The sequence below is a fragment of the Triticum urartu genome, chromosome 2A (assembly GCF_056163025.1).
Source record: "Triticum urartu cultivar PI428250 chromosome 2A, HENAU_Tu73, whole genome shotgun sequence".
Classification (NCBI taxonomy): Eukaryota; Viridiplantae; Streptophyta; class Magnoliopsida; order Poales; family Poaceae; genus Triticum; species Triticum urartu.
The window spans coordinates 1,826,544-1,849,475 of record NC_141874.1 but is presented as its reverse complement, the minus strand read 5'-3'; the positions used below and the strand labels follow the sequence as shown (position 1 = coordinate 1,849,475).

Genomic DNA, 22,932 nt, shown 5'->3' with positions numbered 1-22,932 from the left:
TCTTCGTGGAGGGATTGGGCCGGCTGATCTGTGGCGCTGTTCTCCAAAAAACAAAAGTATGTGGTGCTACAGCCTGTGTTTGCTTGATTAATTTGCTGTTTCTTAATGGTGCATAAGGTGGCCGGCTGTTGCGTTCCCGAGTTCCATCACCGTCCGGTTATAAGTGCACGGGAGTATTTGGTTACATATAGTTTCATTGCATCATTCTTTATTCATTTGCTTCCTTTGTGCAGCATCTAAGATGTCAAGGCTCCGGACAATGACGTGTGCCATCGAGACATGCTCCACCACTTACTCGAATGTCTTACCAAATGAATGCTAGACAAACTTTTTTGTACTATGAAATTCAAATGCTAATTTAGATGGCAGTGTCACCTGTGTCAATTTTAAAACCCGTATACCCCACCATAAGTATATTGATGTACTATTCCCTCAAAAAAGTATATTGATGTACTTTACAAAATGCTCCTTTTCTTTCTCTTATTGTGTGATGTCCAAATTTTCTTATATAATTGAATCTTTTCCTATTATTCCCATAAAATATACGGGCACAGCAACGCGCGCTTTTATGTTCTAGTATGTCATAAGATAAGGAAGTTGGTTGAAAAAAAATATAGAGTACTAAAGCAACTGTTTTGTTGAGGGAGTTTTTGTGATAATCTCTTTTCAGTTGGAGATAGGTTTAGCTCTACTGGTACTAACTATGTGGTTGATCTCAAGACAAAGAAGTGTAGTTGCAACCGATGGCAACAATCAGGAGTACCTTGTCCACATGCCATTGCTTGCGTGAGGCAAGAGAACATTGATCCTCTTCTTCTCTAGTGGACAAGGGTTACTCCATTGAGATGCACAAGAAAGCCTATGCCAACATAGTACGTACATCCTTGCAAAGATAGGACTGAATGGGAGAAGATGAATGGACTGCAGCTACTGTCAAGGCATGGGGGTGATTATGCATGCACTGCAGCTACTGTGAACTACCAGATCATAATAGAAATGGTTCAAAAATGGCTTAGTTCCACCGAATTCAGGACCACTAAATGTTCCAACAACACCTGCTGCGCCTGCACCTAACCCTGAACCAGTCTCTACTCAGGTAATTTTATCTATAGGCACTGTTCATTTCATCTTGTTCATGCATTGTACTCATCTATTTCATGTTGTACAGGAGAGTAACATCCATGGACACATTGAGATGGCACAGAAATTGCTTGCTCTGCACTACAGAGGGATAAGACCAAGGCAAGAATGTAGCCATTCTAGAGGCCAAGTTGGAAGCTCAGTTGAAGAAAGCAGAGGATGCGGCTCAGAAAAGAATTGAGAAAGAGCATGTAAAAGCTCAAGCAAAGGCAGCAGAAATAGCAGCTGAAAGAAAGGGCAGAAGCTGAGCTGAACAAGCTTGCAAGAGCAGAGACAAGAAGAAGTATACCAAGAAACAGTCTATATAATACTTGGCCTACTACTAACTGATTAGTGGTTGTTGTTTACATTGACTATCGATGCATCAAACAACCGCTAAGCAGCTCTGTTGATCAAATAGTGAATTCTCAATGCCTGAGTACATGTTATAGCTGGGACAAATCAATAGTACATGTTTTTTTCGACCCAAGCAATTAAGCATCCAGCACGAGCAGGTGAAAAACTCAACACAACCACTAACGATGCATCATATCGAGTTGATCCACAAAGACAGCCGACAAAGAAACTGATCAATGAATGGTCGCTGTCTAGACGGCAACCCGGGCAGCTGCTGCTCCTCTTTCGAGCCGTTCCTCTGCTGCGGATGCGGCGGCGTCCCTCATCTGCTGCAGCTGCTGCTCCTGGAGCTGGGGCCCGGCTGGTCCTGGAGGTGGAGCAACACCTCCAAGAAAACCTGTTTGTTTACAGGCCATGACAATGCACTTGAGAAACAGTCATCCACAACAAAAAAGAAAAGCAAAGCAAAAGTTGGGATTAGTGTTAATATGATTACCCTGCAGCTTGGCCCATTGCACTAGCCTGTATACTCCATACGCAATGGCCAGTAAACCAAGAAAGCCGCCTAACAATGAAGGCAACAGCGTTGACACAGATATGCCGCGGCCACGATGCGATGAAGATGTTGGTGGCTGCTGGAGCGTCGCAGGAGGAGGAGGGGAGTTAACCGGTCCACACTGGCCAGGAAGCACCTGCTCTCCACCGCATATGGTGTAGAGAGAGATAATGTGTTTTCGCGCCATATGTGTGCTCGCTCGAACTTCCGGCTCCTCGCAAACTTCGCACAAACAGCTCTGCTTCATGATCGTAGAGATGATCTCGCAGCAACTTGGAGTTGGCGTGTTCTCGCTTGTATCACAGGTTAGCACTAGCTGGTTTGCCAACTGCTCCGCGGCGCACTTGTTGGTGTACCCATCACCTGCACCTGATCAAGTTCAACCATTTGTTATAAAAGTTCAGTAACATGCATATATCAGAGCAGAGTTCAACAATGATCGAGGAGCTAGCAAATGAAGAAGAAGCCATGATCATCACACATGAGCAGAAAGCAACTAGAACTACATATCGATTCAGATCATATCAATCACATATATAGCATAGCAGCAGGGTACGAAGAAAGCTAAACATGCATATATCAATCACTACAGAGAAGAAGAAAGCTAAACCGTTGCTCCACAAATCAAATGGAATGGACATAGATCGAGGAGCAAATGAAGAGGCATCATCACACATGAGCAGAAAGCAACTAGAACTACATATCAATTCAGATCATATCAATCACATATATAGCATAGCAGCAGGGTACGAAGAAAGCTAAACATGCATATATCAATCACTACAGAGAAGAAGAAAGCTAAACCGTTGCTCCACAAATCAAATGGAATGGACATAGATCGAGGAGCAAATGAAGAGGCATCATCACACATGAGCAGAAAGCAACTAGAACTACATATCGATTCAGATCATATCAATCACATATATAGCATAGCAGCAGGGTACGAAGAAAGCTAAACATGCATATATCAATCACTACAGAGAAGAAGAAAGCTAAACCGTTGCTCCACAAATCAAATGGAATGGACATAGATCGAGGAGCAAATGAAGAGGCATCATCACACATGAGCAGAAAGCAACTAGAACTACATATCGATTCAGATCATATCAATCACATATATAGCATAGCAGCAGGGTACGAAGAAAGCTAAACATGCATATATCAATCACTACAGAGAAGAAGAAAGCTAAACCGTTGCTCCACAAATCAAATGGAATGGACATAGATCGAGGAGCAAATGAAGAGGCATCATCACACATGAGCAGAAAGCAACTAGAACTACATATCGATTCAGATCATATCAATCACATATATAGCATAGCAGCAGGGTACGAAGAAAGCTAAACATGCATATATCAATCACTACAGAGAAGAAGAAAGCTAAACCGTTGCTCCACAAATCAAATGGAATGGACATAGATCGAGGAGCAAATGAAGAGGCATCATCACACATGAGCAGAAAGCAACTAGAACTACATATCGATTCAGATCATATCAATCACATATATAGCATAGCAGCAGGGTACGAAGAAAGCTAAACATGCATATATCAATCACTACAGAGAAGAAGAAAGCTAAACCGTTGCTCCACAAATCAAATGGAATGGACATAGATCGAGGAGCAAATGAAGAGGCATCATCACACATGAGCAGAAAGCAACTAGAACTACATATCGATTCAGATCATATCAATCACATATATAGCATAGCAGCAGGGTACGAAGAAAGCTAAACATGCATATATCAATCACTACAGAGAAGAAGAAAGCTAAACCGTTGCTCCACAAATCAAATGGAATGGACATAGATCGAGGAGCAAATGAAGAGGCATCATCACACATGAGCAGAAAGCAACTAGAACTACATATCGATTCAGATCATATCAATCACATATATAGCATAGCAGCAGGGTACGAAGAAAGCTAAACATGCATATATCAATTACTACAGAGAAGAAGAAAGCTAAACCGTTGCTCCACAAATCAAATGGAATGGACATAGATCGAGGAGCAAATGAAGAGGCATCATCACACATGAGCAGAAAGCAACTAGAACTACATATCGATTCAGATCATATCAATCACATATATAGCATAGCAGCAGGGTACGAAGAAAGCTAAACATGCATATATCAATCACTACAGAGAAGAAGAAAGCTAAACCGTTGCTCCACAAATCAAATGGAATGGACATAGATCGAGGAGCAAATGAAGAGGCATCATCACACATGAGCAGAAAGCAACTAGAACTACATATCGATTCAGATCATATCAATCACATATATAGCATAGCAGCAGGGTACGAAGAAAGCTAAACATGCATATATCAATCACTACAGAGAAGAAGAAAGCTAAACCGTTGCTCCACAAATCAAATGGAATGGACATAGATCGAGGAGCAAATGAAGAGGCATCATCACACATGAGCAGAAAGCAACTAGAACTACATATCGATTCAGATCATATCAATCACATATATAGCATAGCAGCAGGGTACGAAGAAAGCTAAACATGCATATATCAATCACTACAGAGAAGAAGAAAGCTAAACCGTTGCTCCACAAATCAAATGGAATGGACATAGATCGAGGAGCAAATGAAGAGGCATCATCACACATGAGCAGAAAGCAACTAGAACTACATATCGATTCAGATCATATCAATCACATATATAGCATAGCAGCAGGGTACGAAGAAAGCTAAACATGCATATATCAATCACTACAGAGAAGAAGAAAGCTAAACCGTTGCTCCACAAATCAAATGGAATGGACATAGATCGAGGAGCAAATGAAGAGGCATCATCACACATGAGCAGAAAGCAACTAGAACTACATATCGATTCAGATCATATCAATCACATATATAGCATAGCAGCAGGGTACGAAGAAAGCTAAACATGCATATATCAATCACTACAGAGAAGAAGAAAGCTAAACCGTTGCTCCACAAATCAAATGGAATGGACATAGATCGAGGAGCAAATGAAGAGGCATCATCACACATGAGCAGAAAGCAACTAGAACTACATATCGATTCAGATCATATCAATCACATATATAGCATAGCAGCAGGGTACGAAGAAAGCTAAACATGCATATATCAATCACTACAGAGAAGAAGAAAGCTAAACCGTTGCTCCACAAATCAAATGGAATGGACATAGATCGAGGAGCAAATGAAGAGGCATCATCACACATGAGCAGAAAGCAACTAGAACTACATATCGATTCAGATCATATCAATCACATATATAGCATAGCAGCAGGGTACGAAGAAAGCTAAACATGCATATATCAATCACTACAGAGAAGAAGAAAGCTAAACCGTTGCTCCACAAATCAAATGGAATGGACATAGATCGAGGAGCAAATGAAGAGGCATCATCACACATGAGCAGAAAGCAACTAGAACTACATATCGATTCAGATCATATCAATCACATATATAGCATAGCAGCAGGGTACGAAGAAAGCTAAACATGCATATATCAATCACTACAGAGAAGAAGAAAGCTAAACCGTTGCTCCACAAATCAAATGGAATGGACATAGATCGAGGAGCAAATGAAGAGGCATCATCACACATGAGCAGAAAGCAAGCACAACTAGGAGTCCTAAGCACAACTACAGATCGATTCAGTGATTCAGACCATGCATGTCGACCACACAGCATAGCAGCAGGGTACGTACGTAGTTCATCTTCAAAAATAGAGCTAGAAGCAGTAGTGATTCAGAACATATCGATCGCATAGCATAGAAGCAGTACCTAACTGTTGCATTCACAAACCATAGGAGAGCAAAAATAGATGCCACTCGATCTGTAACCCAAACATCATGACTCTGTTTCACTCGATGAGCAAGAAAGCAAGCACGACTACATATGGATTCAGTGATTCAGAAATAGAGCTGCAGCATGTAAGTAATTCAGTGATTCAGTAATTCAGTGATTCAGAAAGCAAGCACGACTACATATGGATTCAGTGATTCAGTGATATATTTCAGTGAAGGCCTCCCTGCTGGCAAAGACAAGAAGCTAGTAGCCTAGGTACAGCAGCACACAAGTGCATCATCACATTCACACCACACCAGCAGCAGAAAGTAAGTAATTAAGGAAGCTGCAGCATGTGGATTGGTGCTAGTTACCGTACCGGACACATGGTCTCGGACGACAGCGCTGCTGTAGAGGAGGTGGGACGATGAGGCGCCCGAGTGTGGCGCCGGGGAGATGACAGCAGCGGACGCGAGCGGGGCCTTGGCCTTGGAGTGGTGAGGCGGCTGCTTCTCGGTGGTGGCCTCATCTGCAACTGCAAAACCATTCCCGTAGTGATAATTAAGATGGAGGAGGCCGCTGGTGAATCGGAAGTAGAAAGGCGATGGAGGTTTGCTTAATTACGTGGTGAGGTCTTGGAGTGGGCGTCGCGCTGCAGGTGAGGCGGCTGCGTGCGAGGTCCTGTTCCTGTTGCTGTACATGGTCGACAAACAACAACAACAACAACAAGTGAATAATTCCGAAATTCGAAAACCGCATGCAGAAGGCAAAGCGAAGCAGCAGTTGATTAGACGATGACGATGGAGCAGCTACGATACGGACGGATAAGAAAGTAGAGAGACTCCGTGGCAGGTTAAAGCTGCAATGCATCTGTTGTTTCCCTGCCCCGGCTTTTGACTCTCCCTCCCTCCGCTGGAGAGGAGAGGATCTATCTCCATTCGAGCGACCAACACTGATCCAGACCAGACCAACTCCAGATCCAGACCAACAAGGACAAGGACAAGCAAAACCCCTCGCGCGCGGCGAATCTATCCAACACTGAACTGCATCGATCGATCGGGCGGGAGAGGCGCGCGTACCTTGGGAATGGCAGGCGGCGAGGTCGGCGCGCAGCAGTCCCCCGCAGGAGGTGAGGAGGCCCGTGGCGTCGAGTCCGGCCGCGGCGAGCTTGGGCTCGGCGGCGACGCGGCAGAGGCAGGCCTCTCCATGAAGGTCGACGGCGGCCAGCAGCGGGTCGCAGCAGTCGTCGGAGGTGATGTTCGTCGCGCAGAACCGGGCTACCCTGGTGGCCAGCAGGGCCGGCTCGCACGGCTGCGGCCCGTAGGTGGCGGCGGCGGCGGCCGGGAGCAGCAAGGCGGCCAGGAGGAGGAGGCGGAAGGAGGCGGCCATGGTTCCTCCACCCGCTAGGGTTTCGTCTCGATCTGCGGCGGGGCGGAGTGGGGTGGAATGGAAGCCTCCCTCCCTCCCTCCACAGAGAGAGAGAGAGAGAGAGAGAGAGAGAGAGAGAGAGAGAGAGAGAGAGAGAGAATGACGATGGGAGAAGCGGGTGGGGTGGCAGCCTTCTTATAAAGGAAAGGAAAGCTCGGGCTGATCCTGTGCCTCCTTCCAGCCGTGGACGGTTGAGATGCAGCTCCCGGCGTCCCGTCAGAGAGAGAGAGTGTTCCGGTTTGGTGGGTGGGTGACGTCAACCAACAGGTTCCTTGGCATTGGAGCCCGCCCAAATTTTCGAAAAAAAAATGGCATCCAAAACCCAAAACAAACTTCATTTAAGATTTCAATGTAGGTTTACACTTCCAGTTTGGTGGTCATGTTCACCTGTTTAAACTTTAAATCGGTGCCATGCCAAGTTTCCAGTGAATCAAAAGATTAGACCACCAAGATTAGATGGTAGCATCATTAGCTTCAATATATTAGCAGAAAATATCAGCACCACTTGGTGCTCTAATTTAAATGAGACTGAGCATCTTGATGGATACATGACCAGCACCTTGAGGTTTTCGCTAGAACCGCATTTCCTGTGATCATGTATATGGATAAATGCACCTGCTTCCAATCCTTCCCCGACCTAAAAGTTTGAACCCAAACGCCTCAAGTGCATGTTTCTTATCAACATTCTCAGTTATCAGAAACCAAAGATACATTTGTTTGTGTGTCACATGGCAACATACCAGCGTTGCAATGCGACGGATATAGCACAACTAGTAAACCCTAACAAGAGGATGCAACATAAGGAAGGAAAGGATACACAGATGACAGGGAGGGAGGCTGGCTTTCTCCAAACACTAGTTACAATAAGGCTGGCTTCACATCCTAGATTGACAGCGAAGCTTCTCTCATCTCTACTCGCTGTTTGTACCTTCTCGACGCCCGCCCGCCCAGACGGGGCCCGAGGGCAGCTTCTTTCTACATTCCCGACACCACAAAAGGGAACCAACCACCCTACGTTGCCACTGGAGCAAGCCTGACGACATCCCAGGCCACCCTCATCACGCCGCCGTGCCTCGACTCCGCCTCCTGGAAAGTCCTCCCGGATGCCTCAGAAGGGTGTCGGAGCTCCCTCCACTTCTCAACCTTGAGCTCAGCGACGTCGATGATGCAGATGTGGCTCTCCGCCAGGCTCTTTCCCTGTGCCCTGCCCTCAACCTGGAAGATCTCACCCTTCGTTGTCCATCAGCAGAACGGGGCGGCCAGGTTCGAATGACCTTGACCTTGTGAACGGGCGGGGCGGCTCGTCATCATGTCTTGTGTGGTTGGCTCGCTGGAGTCTGGGGTAACGAGCCTGCTGCTGCCCTTGGAGTTGGATAAGCCTAGAGCATTCAGCACTCTTGAAGGCGGCAAATAGCTCTCCTCACCAGCACTCTCTGAGGAGTCGCCCAACTGAGAAGTAGCTGGTGTAGATGACTTGTCGGCACTCGGCACCCTCGCCATCGTATGGCACTCCTCTTTCTTTCGCGATACGAGCAAGCTTGGCTTTTCTGTTCTTCAGCCTAGATAGAATTTAAAATAAAAGCCTATTATTACAAACAGATACAGAATGCAGGCACAAAAGAAAATCTGTATGATACAGGAATAACGAAATTTGAAGGACTAAGAGCTGGTTATATTATGCAACAGTACATTCCTAGGAAAGAAGACGGATAATTTCACCTTACCAATTCTTTAGTTGCAATGATGTGATCTCCGCACCCTGAAAAGCAAGGACGCATTTTCATTAATTAATCAGACAAAGCCCACTCAGCTTCTCTGCCCATGTCTGAAGGGAAGCGGCATTCTTATGCATCTCGGGCTCATCAACCAGAGCATTCTCAATTTCATTTACCTGCCCGTCATTCATGATGGTTTGCTTCTTTCCTCTCCTCCTACTACTAGCAGGCTGCCTCTCATCCTCGTCCCGGAGACCACTTTCCTTGCTAGGTTCTGGTGTTTTGAAATGGTCTACACTTCTGCAGCGTGGGACCTCCATGCTGGTAGCAGTACTGGGACCCGGATAGCCCGCGCTAGTCGTCCTCGCAACGCCAAGATGGATTAGGTTCTGACCGACTGAATTTTGCAGGACCCCACCATTTGTAGTGGCACGGTTTCTTGGAGTCTCATCCCTAGCATTTCCATCTTGTTTCATGGGGGGCGTCGCCATAGACTCTTCGATGTTTTGCACATCCTGCTAGCATCAATTTTGGATTGGGATCAAATACATTACCAAGTCAATGGCTAATATTAATGTAATCGATAATGTTACCTTAGGAGGGCCATCCATATTGGGATCTGGAACGCTAGCCCTTCATTTCTGATGTGACGTCACTTTTTGCCACCTAAAACATCACATAATGAAATCATCTAACATAAGAAAATGAGGTACTGGCAAAAACTTTTGAGTAGACTGCTAAGAAGTATGAAGCTGGCACCCCATGCATGGTTCCAGGCTATTTTCTATTTTACACATTGAGCACACCCATCACACCAGCCATACAAAAGAAACAATGAATTTGCCTGACGACATTATACACTTTAAAACTATACTTGCAGAAATGTAATTTACTAATTTTACAGATTATCCCTTGAGAACCAGAGAACAGAGAGCCTAAACATAATGCTTTGGTATGATGTTTGAGACCAATGAGTAAAGCAAACAAACCTGCGATATTCTCTGTCCAACTTGCGATTTACACCAACGTTGCAACTTATAAGCAAAATCACTGCAGAGAGGAAAGGTAAAGCTTAGAGAAGCATCAACAAAGAAGTTGCCAGGTGAGGGCAACAAATTTAAACCAATCAGGCATACAACAAGAAAAGTATAAAGAATATTGTTTCTATGTGGCACACCAAGGACCACTCAAAATGACATTACCCACCTTAATAGTTGCACATCTTCCTCATTTAACAAGTTACCAGGGATTAATGATTTAGCATAATGGGACAAAGATCCTGCAAAACCAGCAAAAGGAGACGTTAGATATGCAATGCGATGAATTAACATAATCACAACAAATTATAAAACAAAAATACAAGTGATTGTACCCAAGTTTGTACAAACTATAGTGATCTCATCAGCTGCTGGATGGTCCAATGATGGCTTGGGACTCTCTGATAACAAGTATTTCTGGAATTTCTGAAGAAAGAGGTCTCTTTCTTGCTCTGTTAACATGCATGACAACGGAACTTGCGTTTAACAAGGTCACACAAAAAATCATACGGCATCTCATAGCAACTAAGAGAAGTTCTGACCTTCGCATATGTTTGGAACAAAGACGTGCAAATTTGCTATTATTTTCACCACACAGGATGTTCTTGTCTGCATATTGTATTGAAGGCATGCTGATAGAGCGAAAATTGCATGAATAGTTAACTTTAGCTTCAGTCAGCATATTTGAAGCAGCTAACAGTGCCAGGTCAGCTGCACCAAATGGATCATAATCCAGATTAGCATCATCTTCTATCACTGGCAGATCGACAGAGCACCAACTCGAGACAAACTCATCATGAGGAGTCGCCAAAATTTGTGTCAGAAAGGGAATCTACAGAAAAGATGAACAGAATTGAATTAGTAACAGTTTTGCAGTTGCAAAAAGACTATATATAACCCTAGGTAGGTGTTAAAAGCAGTCGGTTTCAAAGCTTACAGTATTAGTTATGAAGGAAGGTTAGAACCCACGGGGTAACTCTTATCATGGGAACCGGCAGCAGGTTTTTGTTTTCTTCCAAATGCGATCTTCAGCAAATCAAGAACCTGCAGTAATCATTGTGATAAATTTGATAGGACCCAAATGATATTTTCAGATGCTGCAGAAAAGGAGTAATTTCAACCCCAGCTGTGGTCAGACCTAGGAGAACTAACCTCCAGCCCTAGTTGCATGCTCTTTGGTAAAGTGGCGACTTCATCGAGGTAAGAAATACTTTCAGATTCACGCTAGTTATGAACTCAACACTGGCAGTAGACAGTAGCAGTACTTGGATTAAACAAAGTAATTCAAGACTCATGACAAACTTACGATAGAAAGGATTTTAGCCTTCTGTCTGGAAATGGAAGACGCGATATCAGTTGATCCTTTCAGCCATTCTGGAACACCTAACTTCAATATTGTGAACGAGAGTGACAGTATACCTCCATTTCTACAGAGCTCCTGCATTTAGTAACTTCTTAAGTCAATATCCTCCGAGGGCATACACGATGTAATGATATACAGAAACAGTAACATATTTGAGTACATACTCACTTCTTTTAGTAGAAAAGAAAGGAAGATGTATGTGTCACTAAATTAAAGTATTATTCCGCACACTAGATTAGTCTAGGTTAATCAGTTAATCTATTTTCTGGAAATCTTATGCAAGGGGGTAACGAGATGGAATTGAACTAAAACTGGAGAACAAGTAATGAGTTTTTTTTAGGGAGAGAACAATTATGAGTTAGTGTGATATAATTCTATTTGCATCACTGATCAGTATGCCGAAACAAGTATATCTTTATAAATCATAAAGAAGAAAAGGAGCTCACATTCAGCAGTTGTTCCCTTAACAGTGGAACTAAAAATGCAAGGAAATGTATTTCAAAAAAAATACAAGGAAATGAGACGCATAGGGATATACGGGACCTTGTTTTTTAAAATACGATCTCGGAATAACTTCTGCTGGCACAGTGACAAAAGAAATTGCAATGATGCTTCGCACTGCTGGCATATGAAGTAAGTGAATTGTGAGTCAAAAGGGCCAACAGGAAAGGCTTTGGTGCCCAATGTTGATAGCCTGACACTCAATAACCTCATATCTTCGTGCAGACTATCAAAGGCTACATCCATAAAGATATCAACCTGACCACAAAACAGCAAATATTAACAGAGATGAGCAGATTGAATACAAAGTACCTAACAGGCAGATCTATGTCTTGCTGGTATAACATTCATATCAAAGGATGCCATAGTGATCCAGGGAGTACACAAAGAAAGAACTAGGAGAAGGTCAGGTGTTTGCTTTTTTTCTACCGAAATATCTTTCTACTGAGATGTATAAACGAAACAGGAATCAATAACTAAACAGTAGTCAGCAAAAACTTATCAGCAACTAAGGTTCAGATAACCCAGTAGAATAGCTAAAGGTTTAAATACTAAACATAATCTCTTAGTATTATATAATAAAATGATGCCTGCGGATAACAGCCTGTAATAATATAGCGCAGAAGTTGGCACATTTTAGGAATACTACTAATTTTAGCTCAGATTGGAATCACAAAACCAGCGATAAATGAATTTCAGCCTGTAATCTACACTTGTTACTAATCTGGTTGAACCACAAAACACCACAAGTATAAATGAATTTGATTGGAATCTCTAAGAAAAGAGTTGACACTCCGCAATATGTTACAAATTCTATTCAGGATGAGGACAAAACCAGCGATAAACATGTCATTATCATTTATGAAACAACATGCAGCGCAACAAGATTATTACAGAAAAGTTGACCGTGATGATGAAAAACAACAAAATCTGGGAGTTCAGAAATCAAAAGCAATGCAAAATAGGGGCAAGGTTAAAAAATACTCTCTCCGCCCCATAATATAAGACATTTTTTTGACACTATCATAGTGTAAAAAATGATCTTATATTATGGGATGGAGGGAGTAGAATTTAAACATTAACATGTTATAAATTCTGGAAGCTAGTTATATGCTTTTATATTTCACTGTTTATTCAGAATCAAGCCATGGAACGAAATAATCACTAAATTACCATATGGGTTACCTACTACTTACCTTTGGATGTGCAAGAAGAATATGAACAAGTTCATGCCACAGAGATGAGAAGTAATTTGTCATCAGATGAAGATTTCCTGCTACAAGTGATGAATGCATGAAGGGAGAAGCGCCGAGATGATCTTCCTAATTCAGAACAATAGCTGTTACCAGAAATTAGTAATGAAATGGTAACAGTTAAGTAAAAGCATGCCGCCCTCAATAAATAATTTGGTGGTTGCCGAACCTTCTTCCAGTGGGACAGAACGGACAGCAGATAGAATATCAGGTCCATAACTTGTTCAGATAAGTTGACATCATCCAGAAGAACCTGCACGAAGATAAACAAGGATTGTGACTCAATGCTCATCTTTTACTCATTTAGCATTTAATCATACAGTAAAACCAAAATTACTGAACGAATTAAGCTTTATCGGAGACAAGACACAAAGACCATATGATGTGATTCATGGGTCAACTATGACATGGAGAAAGAGAGAAGTCGCGGAACATCAAGATTCAAATGAACAGGGTAAGAAATTCATATATGATGAAACGGACGAGCCAGTGTTAAATAACGAGAAGTTCACCTGCTCCAGCTTTGTGTGGCGAGTTGCTAGCTCAGACAAGCAATGCAAAAAGCGCACGCCACGGAGCACATATGTCAAATCTGTGCCTCTTGCGATATCCAAACTTAGAGCAAGAAGATGGAGAGGAAGCGATGAGACAAGCTTCTCCATGTCCACCTGCAGAGAAGACGCGTGAGCGAAAGGGTGGCTGAAACAGGTGTGAACATTTTACCTCCTAATAAGCAAGCACCTGCTCTGGACCTCCGTTTTGCGCCTTGGACTGCAAGACGAAGCTGTCGGACTCCTTGAGCATCTCGCTAAGTTCCCTGGTGGTCAGCCCACTAAGGTCTTGGACAGCTGAAATCATGTCAATCATCTGCACCCAACAATGGAAACGTAAGTGGTTTTTTCTGAAGCTCAAACCAGGTGCACGAAACTTGTCAAGTGGCTAACCATGATGTTTCATAGAATATAGGCAGGGTCAATCATATATATATATATGTGTGTGTGTGTGTGTGTGTGTGTGTGTGTGTGTGTGTGTGTGTGTGTGTGTGTGTATCTTCCAAAGCATAAAGCTGCATCACTCAGAGCATGTGCGGCATCATTTGTACAACAAGGAATGCAGCATGGCATTCACAAATTGACTAGTGAATCTGAATGCTAAATAAACGAACATTACCGCATCACAAACTAAGACATGTCGGAAAATTTGGCCAAAGTCAGTCAGTCAGTCGCTCACTCACCAGGTAACTAACTAACTTGCTTGGAGCTTAAGCTTATTGTACTCTTTGTTAGCTACAGTAGTAATAATGAAAATCTAGCGAAAGTCGGCGGCGGCTGAGGAATCCATACATACATACATAGATAGAGTGATGAGAAGGACGAAATGCGCACCTTGTCTGTCCCGATCTAGGTGAAGCTCAGCTTGTCCCGAAGCTGGAGGCCGGCGGAGGCGGCGAGAGCGGGGCCTGGGCGGCGGATCTGGCAGCGTGGGAGCTCGGTGGGGGTGGGCCGCGGCAGCGGAGGTGGTCGGGGACGGGGACGGCGGAGGGCGAAACCCTAGGGGAGGCGAGGGGAGGGGAGCCGCTCGCTCGCTCGTCGCAGGGAGAGGGAGAGAGATGAGAGGAGAGTGGCAGGCGGAGGTAATTTCTCTTTCTCCCAAGTCGGATATTGGATCTGCAACCAACCAACCAACCGGAGGCCCAATATCCATCCCTCCCTCCCTCTCTCTAAATTTTTGTAAATAAAGTTTTACACAGGGAGAAATTAAGATACCAAGATCGAAGTCCGCGATCCTGACCTTGACATTGGTGTTGAGACCAGTGCTCGGGTGCCACTCCTTTGGCAGGTCACCATCCACCCATATCTGAATCTCCTCAGCCAGTGGCTCCTCCCCTCTTACGACATCGAAGAGTTTAACGACATAGGAGAAGTGGCGATAAACACCGAACCAGAGCCTGAGCTCCGGGGCGTAGTCCGCCTTTGTCGTGGAACGGCATGAGCTAGTCGTTGGTCTTGCTCCACTCGCGAGTCATGGTGTGGAAAGTAGGTGCCGATGTCCTCGGCATAACCGATGGTGTCGCTGCTAATGACGACGTAGGGGCTAACGGAGGTGTGCTTGTTGTGGTGATGAAAGGTGGCAGCGGGAGGACGTCGCAGTGCCGGGCAAGGAGACTGCCAACGGCGTGTTCTTTTGCTCGTGTAGGCTCGACATGGTGAGCACGGAGTCAGTATCGGTGTCGAAGCGGAAGATGTAGTTGGCGTGGTCGGCGACGGTGACCTTGTTCTCCAATGTTGTCACGAAGAAAGTCACAGAGCGAATGAACGTCCAGAAGGACTGGCGGCCTCACAGTCACCAGGGTTGTCGGCGGCTTGATCTTGGGTGCCGCCATCTCCAAGTCAGCCTTGCAGATTCTCCTTATGTTGGGTGTCGACGCCTTGGCGGGCGTGAGCGTCGGCACCACCTTGGTGTGCGTGGCCGCTTCTTCAGGTGTCTGGTAGAACAAGTCGACCTTGGAGAGGTCCAAGCGTCGAAGCGAATACAAGTTATTGCGCCCGTTGAACACCCTCAGGTTCAAGAAACCGCCCGCCCAACGACGTTGTCGCTTATCGAAGTCGAGTGGCGCGGATGATCTACTGGCGGCGGTGAACCTGGAATAGCAGAACAGCGACGGAACGATAGGAGAATTGGATGGGAGGTAGCCTAGAGCACGTGCAAGTCATGGCGCATTTGTACAGATCATCGTCGATGGGACCTCCTACTCGGCGACCCGCGTGTCGGGAACCGGCCGCGCGCATCCCCTCGCTCCCCAACACGCCCTTCAGGGCGGGCCCATGTGCGGGCCGGAACACCCCCTGATTTTTCCCTTTTGTTTTGTCAACAATTCAGGATATAAAACAGTTCTAGACTTCAGAAAAGTATTGAATTTTGAAAAATGAATGAATTCAAAAAATGCTCGAGAACTCGAAAATGTTCACGAATTTGTGCAAAAATGTTCATGAATTTAAAAATAGTTAATGAATTTAAAAAATGTTAATGATTTCGAAAATGTTCACCATTTCAAGAAATGTTCACGAATTCAAAAAATGTACAAGATTTAAGAGAATGTTCACGAACTCATAAAAAATATTCACGAATTTAAAAATTGTTAATGAATTCAAAAATGTTCACGATCTCAAAAAAAAAATGTTCACCAATTCGGTAAATGTTCACAATTTATGATAATTATCACAAATTTATAAAAAATTATGAATTCGAAAAATGTTGAAGATTTCAAAAAAATATTCTTGAATTTAAAAAATGATCATGATTCCAAAAAATCTTCATGATTTCAAAAAAATTCATGACCTAAGACAATATTCGAAAATTTGTAAAACAATGTTCTAGATTTGAAAAAAACTGTTCATGAATTTTAAAAATGAACATTCATGGTTTCAAAAAATAGGGTTTTTAAAAATGTTCACAAACTAAAATACTTTCACAAATTGAAATGTAAAACGAAAAAAATGAGAAATAAGTAAAAAAATAAACCGATGAAGAAACATAAACGAAAGACAAAAAAAGAAAAAGAAAGAAAAATATAAGGAAAACCAGAAAAATCCACTTGGAATGAAACCCGAAAATGGGCCGGCCCATACATAAACCAGCACGTAGGGGGGAGGGGGGGTTACTCGTGCGGTCGAGTCGATGGCCCGTGCGCCAAATAGTATTCCCTGTTATCGATCTGCGGAGGATCGCGGCCTTTGATTGCTTCAGTCAGACTGCGTCGGAGGACGGTTGTTTGTGCCATCTTCATGCATGGGCCTAACAAATAGGGCTTCCTTCTTGTTCCTTTATGTATAAGTGCGCTTCTTAGTACATTTAGCAAATGGGAACACACAGCCCTCCGCGCTGGGCTGGTCTAGATTCCCTTTGTTTATCTATTTTTAAAATGCAAAAAAAAAGCGCCCTAGGAGTGAATCAAACCACCGATTTCCTGCATTGAGGGACACACTAACCACCACATCACACAACAGGATCTGATAAGTTACTCCTTTTTTATCGTTTCTTCTTCTTCTTCTTCTTTCCCTTTTCCATTTTTTCTTTCCTTTTTTTCATTTTCCGTTTTTTTCAAAATTTTCCTTCTTCCTTACTCGATGGGAAAAAAATAAATTCATGAACTTTTTTCATTTTATGATGAACTTTTTGGAAAATTGAAGATTTGTTTTCAAATTTTGATGAAAATTTTCATTTTTTGATGAACTTATTCAAATTTTATGATTTCTTTTTGAAAACTGATGAACGTTTTTCAAATTTGATAAATGTTTATTCAAATTCGATGAACTTTTTTCCAATTTGATGAATTTTTTAAAGTTTGTGAACTTCTTTCAAATCCATGAACATTTTTGAATTCATGATTTTTTTCAATTTTTATGCAAAAAAATTGGATTTTTTATTTTTTTTTATTTTTTTAGTCAATAGTTGACCGGTCAACGATTGAAATCACAGTAGATCTGAGTTGAGAGTTTTTGTACCTATTACTTTTAAGAGTTGCACACTCTCTAGATGAATAGTGTAGGCTTGAATGTCAAAGAGTAGTTTTTTTCACCAAGTCAAAGTTTTCAGCAACCAAGAGTAATTGTAGTCCGCGAAGCAAGTTTGTTGAAGGTTTGGACATTGCCAGTAATGATCTATCCTAGCTGAATTCAACTGAAGTCTTATCAACATCACGTTGAAGAAGATTAGAACGAAGAGAGTTTATCTTTTGGGTTGAATCCCAAGTCCCTTCAACCAGACGTAGCTCTTTGGCAGAAGAGTGAATTGGTCTATCAAATAATCAATATCGTCTTCGAGCACCATTAGTTATTTCGACTCTATTGCAGTTCTTTCAGTAGTTTATCTTCTGTACTCTGTGTTTCGATAGATAATTGTGATCATATATCTTCCTTTGTTTATTATGTGTAGCATGGCTATGCTGTTCAGTGCATTTCAATTTGCCAAGCTTAAGATAGTTTGTCTGTATGCTCGTCTCTTGATTATCTTGTGCTACTTTGTTATCAGCTGAGTTATGCTCTGATGAACATTTCTCAGTAGGGTGTATTTAGTATCGTGATCTGTTTCGTCATATTGTCCTCCATGGTGTTTGTGTTGCTTCCTTTCTGTGTGACCATTGCTGTCGCGAGAGTTCTCTACCACTACACTAGGAAGATTATCATCGCTTTCATCGATAGTTTTGCTTAGTCGTACTGGTTTAGCCTGCTTGTCTTCATGCGCTTGTGTTGTTCCTATTGTAGTATTACTTCTGTTGTTTTGTCTCGAAGTTTTGAAAATAATCCCATTGACCCCCCACCCTCCCCGCCTCTAGTTGGTATACTCTCGATCCTACACAATGTTTGTCTAGAGTCAAAGGGTACAAAAATTGTTCAAGTTTATATGAAAACTATCAACAAACACAATACCAAATTAGTTATCATTAAATACGTCATAGAATGTACTTTCAAAAATATATCAAATTAGCATTGTAATTTTTGGTAGTTTTTCTGCAAACATGGTCTATATTTGTTATATGCCCTCGGTTAGCAGCCTTCACCGAGTGCTCGAAGGATGCACACACTCGTCATATAATCATTTCCCGGTAGTAATTTATTGGAGAGAAAAAATATATTGCCCATCATGGCAATATTGGAGCTGAGTTTGTCAGCTCTCTCAATTCATTTTCACCCGCAAAAATAAATAAATCATTTCACCGGTCACAACACAAGTACACAAAAGAGGACATACGGTTTTGCTTTTCTCCTTTCTATTATCTTCTTCTGAGCCAAAAAAAACATGCTTGTAACCTCCCTAGCCATGCAACAAGAGAAAACAGGCGTGCCACTCGTGCACTAAGAAATTCTGCCAAGATGCAAACACATCAAATTCTGCTAGCAGCAACAAAATGAATGTTCTTTTCACAAAAACAAACAAACAAATTGGATGTACAAAAAAAAGCAACAACAAAATGAGATGAATACATGCATGTGAAAACATGAATGAAGGACTCTGAAATGAAGTACTCCCTCCGGTACATTTGTCAACCTCTACAATACCATATATACATACTATGAAACTTCATTTCATAATGAATCTAACACTATTGATTTGACATGGTAAATATTGATGCTTTTTTCTATAAGTTTGGTCAAAATAAAGATATTTTGACTTCGGACAAAACTTATACGAGGACGAGATGCATGCATGCATTTTCAAGCGGCCAGAATCTTGACGATGCATACTTTACGGCAGTCTTCACTTGTGCTCTTCTGTTCGCAACAGCCCTTGAAGCAATCCAAGTTTTGCTGTGTGGCATTCTTGTGGGCGGGGTTGGCCTTGATGTAGCAGAACCTCGACGCCGTGCGGTCGCATTTGATGTGAGCACCGTCGGTGCAGCTCGGATCCTTGCATGCCGCGCCGAGGTCGCCGAAGCAGTGCTCGCCTGCGAACTCTCCGACCGTCTTGTTGTCGGGGCAGGCCCCATGCTCGTCGACGGCCGCGCGAAGGGCGGCGTGCCCCCACGGCCATGCCGTAGAAGCAAAATCAAAGTTGTCTCCACCGACCTTGGCGAGCTCGTCGAACATGCCCTTGACGCTGTCGGCATCATCGCGAGAGGTCGTCTCGACCATGGCGGTGCATGCGGGGTCCTTGCCGCAGAGCTTGGAGTACTCGCCGATGCAGGCAGATAAATTGTCGGGAGAAGACGAATAGCTAGGGCATATGGACTGACGGTGGTGATTTCTAGGGAGCTCCTATACGGCGCATTAAGCGCCAGTACAGGCAACTAGCGCCCACTGTCGCTATCTGGTAGGGAACACGTAGAGAAAAAACTCCTAAAAAACCTGCTCCAACAGAATTCGATCTCGCACCGTTTAGTTACGACGCAGCGTGCCTAACCAGTACATCTACTACAACCTAGTGATTCATTACAGCGCGAGAAATTTAACAACAACACTAACCGCACTATTTCTGGTACGACGTTTTTTTTGGAAAAGAAAAAGATCGCGAATTGGAAAAAATTTCATGTATTCAAAAACTTTCACCAAATTTTAAAAAAGATCACCGTGTATTACATAAAATTTCATTGTATAAAGCAAAATGTTCATTGTATATTATGAAAATTGTTCACCTTTGCATATAAAAATGTTCGTCGTGTATCATAGAAATGTTCATCATATATTATGTAATTTTTCAATGGTTTTACTAAATGTTGAATGCATATTCAAAAATTGTTCGACACATGTATTCATATTGTTTCAAAAATGTTCATCGTGTATTATTTAAAATGTTCGATGGATATAAAGATGTTCAATGGATATAAAAAATGGATATATATATATATATATATATATATATTGATTTTTTCTATTTTGGTTTTGGTTATTCAATGAGTATACAATTGTTCACTATGTTTCTTAATTTTGTTCAATATATATTACACAATGTTCAATGTGTATTCGCAAATTGTTCAATGTATTTTCACAAAATGTTCAATACGTATCCGAAAATTCTATGTATGGTGAACAATATTCAAATACACGTAGAACATTTTTTTAAGAGCTGTTTTACGGTGATTGGGTTAGTACTCGGAGTACTTAGCAGTACTTACATGTCTGATCACGTCTGATTTTTATTAGCCGTCAGATCTTGCGGGGAATTTTAATTGATTAAATTTAATATGTTAATTGCGATAAGGGCATAATGGTCCAGGGGGAAATATCTTTTCTTGAACCGATCACCTGAGGACTAGATCCATGTCTACTCGATCCAGTTCAGAATCCTCCTCCGATCTATTCGTCGCCGCTCGCCGCTCCTGACCTTCTCCGTCCTTGACCTGCCCGGCGAGAGGAATAAATTCATCGTCCTCGTCCTCCACCCAACCAACCCCAGCCCCCCACGCCGTCACCGAAGAAGAAGAAGGCCGGATCTGCGCCGGCTGAATCGGCGGCGACCGCGGCGGGCGATCCCATCTCTTCGCGCATACCATCCTTAAGGTATGAATTCGGCTTGGCGTTCTGCTCGTTCTCTTGGCCGTTGCGCCCCTCCACCGTGCATGCAGTACAACCTCAACCCCACAAGATCCGGGTACGGACTAGAACAACGAATGGAAAGCTTCATCGTGGCATAGTTTCTCTTGAGCTAATCGCATCATGTTTGTTTAAGTAAGATGTTGACGTTTGAGATGAGATATACTAAAGGAAGATGAGATACTGGTTCCATAGTTCACTTAATTTAGTTTATTTAAGTCATCATCACTTTAGGTTTGCATAGCGCATGAAATATAGTTTAAAGGAAGATGAGATACTACTTGTTGGACGTTGATGATTGGTTTCCCTCACATGTCAAACCAGCAAAGTCTTTTCCATGCACTTGTCTTTGCCTATGAGCTATTTTACACCTGCAACATTGATAAACAAAAAGATGTTGATGATTGGTTTCCCTCACATGTCATATGCAGGAAGACATGGCGTATGCAAGTGATGAGAGTATGTTCGAGTATGTAAATGTTGTCAGCAAGATGTTTGATAGTGAGGCTGAAGGCTATGAATTCTACAACAAATATGCTCTTGAAAAAGGTTTTAGTGTGAGGAAAAGCTACGTTGAGTGGGATGGATCCAACAAATACATAATTTTAAGGAAAATTGTGTGTAGTCGTCAAGGGTTTCGCGAAGATAAGCACATGAAAAGAAAGATGGAAGATAGAAAGAGGAGGCCACGAAGTTTAACTCGTGTTGGGTGTAATGCTAAATTGGTCATTACGAGACAGGAGGAAACCGGTCGGTGGTTTGTCAAGGATTTCATCGATGAGCACAACCATCCTCTAGCCCCACAGGATCTTTCTTGTCTGCTGCGTTCGCACAGACGAATTAGCGATGAGCAGAAAGCGGACATTGCGGACATGGAAAAATGTGGGATCCGCAAATACTGTATTATGGATATTTTGTGCTTTCAATACGGTGGATTTGATAAGGTTGGATGCATAAAGAGGGACGTTTATAATTTCTGCCATGCTAATAAGCAGGAGACAATCAGTGCCGGTGATACTAAAACGGTGATCATGCACATGATGGCGAGGCGAGAGCGAGATGTGGATTTTTTCTTCAAGTACTTGGTAGACGAGCATGGCCATCTAAAGGGACTGTTCTGGGCTGATAGTCAATCGCGACTTGACTACGAGGCTTTCGGAGACGTCATTGTTTTCGATAGCACATACAGAACCAACAAATACAATCTGCCATTCGTGCCTTTTGTCGGGTTGAATCACCACCGCAGCACTGTTATATTTGGCTGTGGTATAATTTCTCATGAAACAAGTCAGGCATACGAGTGGATGTTGCGGACCTTTTCTGATTGCATGGCACAGAAGCATCCGATATCTGTGATCACAGATGGGGACCTTGCAATGCAGAGAGCAATAAGGGGGGTCTGGCCAGACTCAAACCATAGACTATGTATATGGCACATTCAGCAGAACATTGTACGCCATCTGCATGATGACGACGTAAACACTACAAGAAATATGTCAACTTATGACCTTCTGTCAGTGACCCTCGAAGAATTGGTCATAAATTTATGACCATTTTAGACCAATTGGTCAAAAGCCGTTCAGGGGGCTCCAAACCCTAAACTATTGTGACCATTTTGGTTAGAAAGGTCGTAATTTCCTTACACGAAATGGTCACAAAGCAAACAGTGCTAGTCCGCTGCCTTATTTCTAGTTGTTAATGACCAATATAGATGGTCATAGCCTTGTAGATTGTGGTGGGTTGTGATGACTAGGCGCCATCTCATCAGTTTTGCCTATGTGTCATGTCCATGTGGCAGTTTTT

At 42.8% G+C, this 22,932-nt stretch overlaps 2 protein-coding genes and 1 pseudogene across 3 annotated transcripts; 1 reads left to right on the top strand and 2 right to left on the bottom strand.

Moving 5' to 3' along the window:
• Positions 1–1,518: 1,518 nt before the first annotated feature.
• LOC125540546 (uncharacterized) lies at positions 1,519–7,191 on the bottom strand. The gene is made up of 5 exons (XM_087539759.1): positions 6,882–7,191; positions 6,427–6,495; positions 6,182–6,337; positions 1,973–2,401; positions 1,519–1,873 (listed from the first exon to the last, which is right to left on the bottom strand). Exons 1-5 carry the CDS (start codon positions 7,189–7,191, stop codon positions 1,728–1,730), a joined length of 1,110 nt encoding a protein of 369 aa, XP_087395885.1. The 3' UTR covers positions 1,519–1,727.
• A 699-nt stretch (positions 7,192–7,890) lies between these two features.
• Positions 7,891–14,783, bottom strand: LOC125534911 (nodulin homeobox-like; annotated as a pseudogene). The gene is made up of 16 exons (XR_015615478.1): positions 14,485–14,783; positions 13,841–13,966; positions 13,612–13,767; positions 13,269–13,352; positions 13,043–13,168; positions 11,889–12,104; positions 11,274–11,420; positions 11,135–11,206; positions 10,920–11,026; positions 10,525–10,881; positions 10,318–10,434; positions 10,152–10,224; positions 9,935–9,995; positions 9,539–9,611; positions 8,955–9,460; positions 7,891–8,789 (listed from the first exon to the last, which is right to left on the bottom strand). The product of XR_015615478.1 is annotated as a nodulin homeobox-like (transcript).
• A 6,767-nt stretch (positions 14,784–21,550) lies between these two features.
• Positions 21,551–22,739, top strand: LOC147982669 (protein FAR1-RELATED SEQUENCE 5-like). The gene is made up of 2 exons (XM_087539751.1): positions 21,551–22,580; positions 22,713–22,739. Exons 1-2 carry the CDS (start codon positions 21,555–21,557, stop codon positions 22,737–22,739), a joined length of 1,053 nt encoding a protein of 350 aa, XP_087395877.1. The 5' UTR covers positions 21,551–21,554.
• The last annotated feature ends 193 nt before the right edge of the window (positions 22,740–22,932 follow it).

Excerpts from the sequence above, each read along its gene's own strand:
- LOC147982669 (XM_087539751.1), top strand. The coding sequence starts at position 21,555 with ATGCAGGAAGACATGGCGTATGCAAGTGATGAGAGTATGTTCGAGTAT. Across the intron at positions 22,581-22,712 it reads GGCACATTCAGCAGAACATT|GGGGCTCCAAACCCTAAACT; the intron begins GTACGCCATCTG and ends AAAGCCGTTCAG.
- LOC125540546 (XM_087539759.1), bottom strand. The coding sequence starts at position 7,191 with ATGGCCGCCTCCTTCCGCCTCCTCCTCCTGGCCGCCTTGCTGCTCCCG. Across the intron at positions 2,402-6,181 it reads CGTCCGAGACCATGTGTCCG|GTGCAGGTGATGGGTACACC; the intron begins GTACGGTAACTA and ends GAACTTGATCAG. Across the intron at positions 1,874-1,972 it reads GCAATGGGCCAAGCTGCAGG|GTTTTCTTGGAGGTGTTGCT; the intron begins GTAATCATATTA and ends GTAAACAAACAG.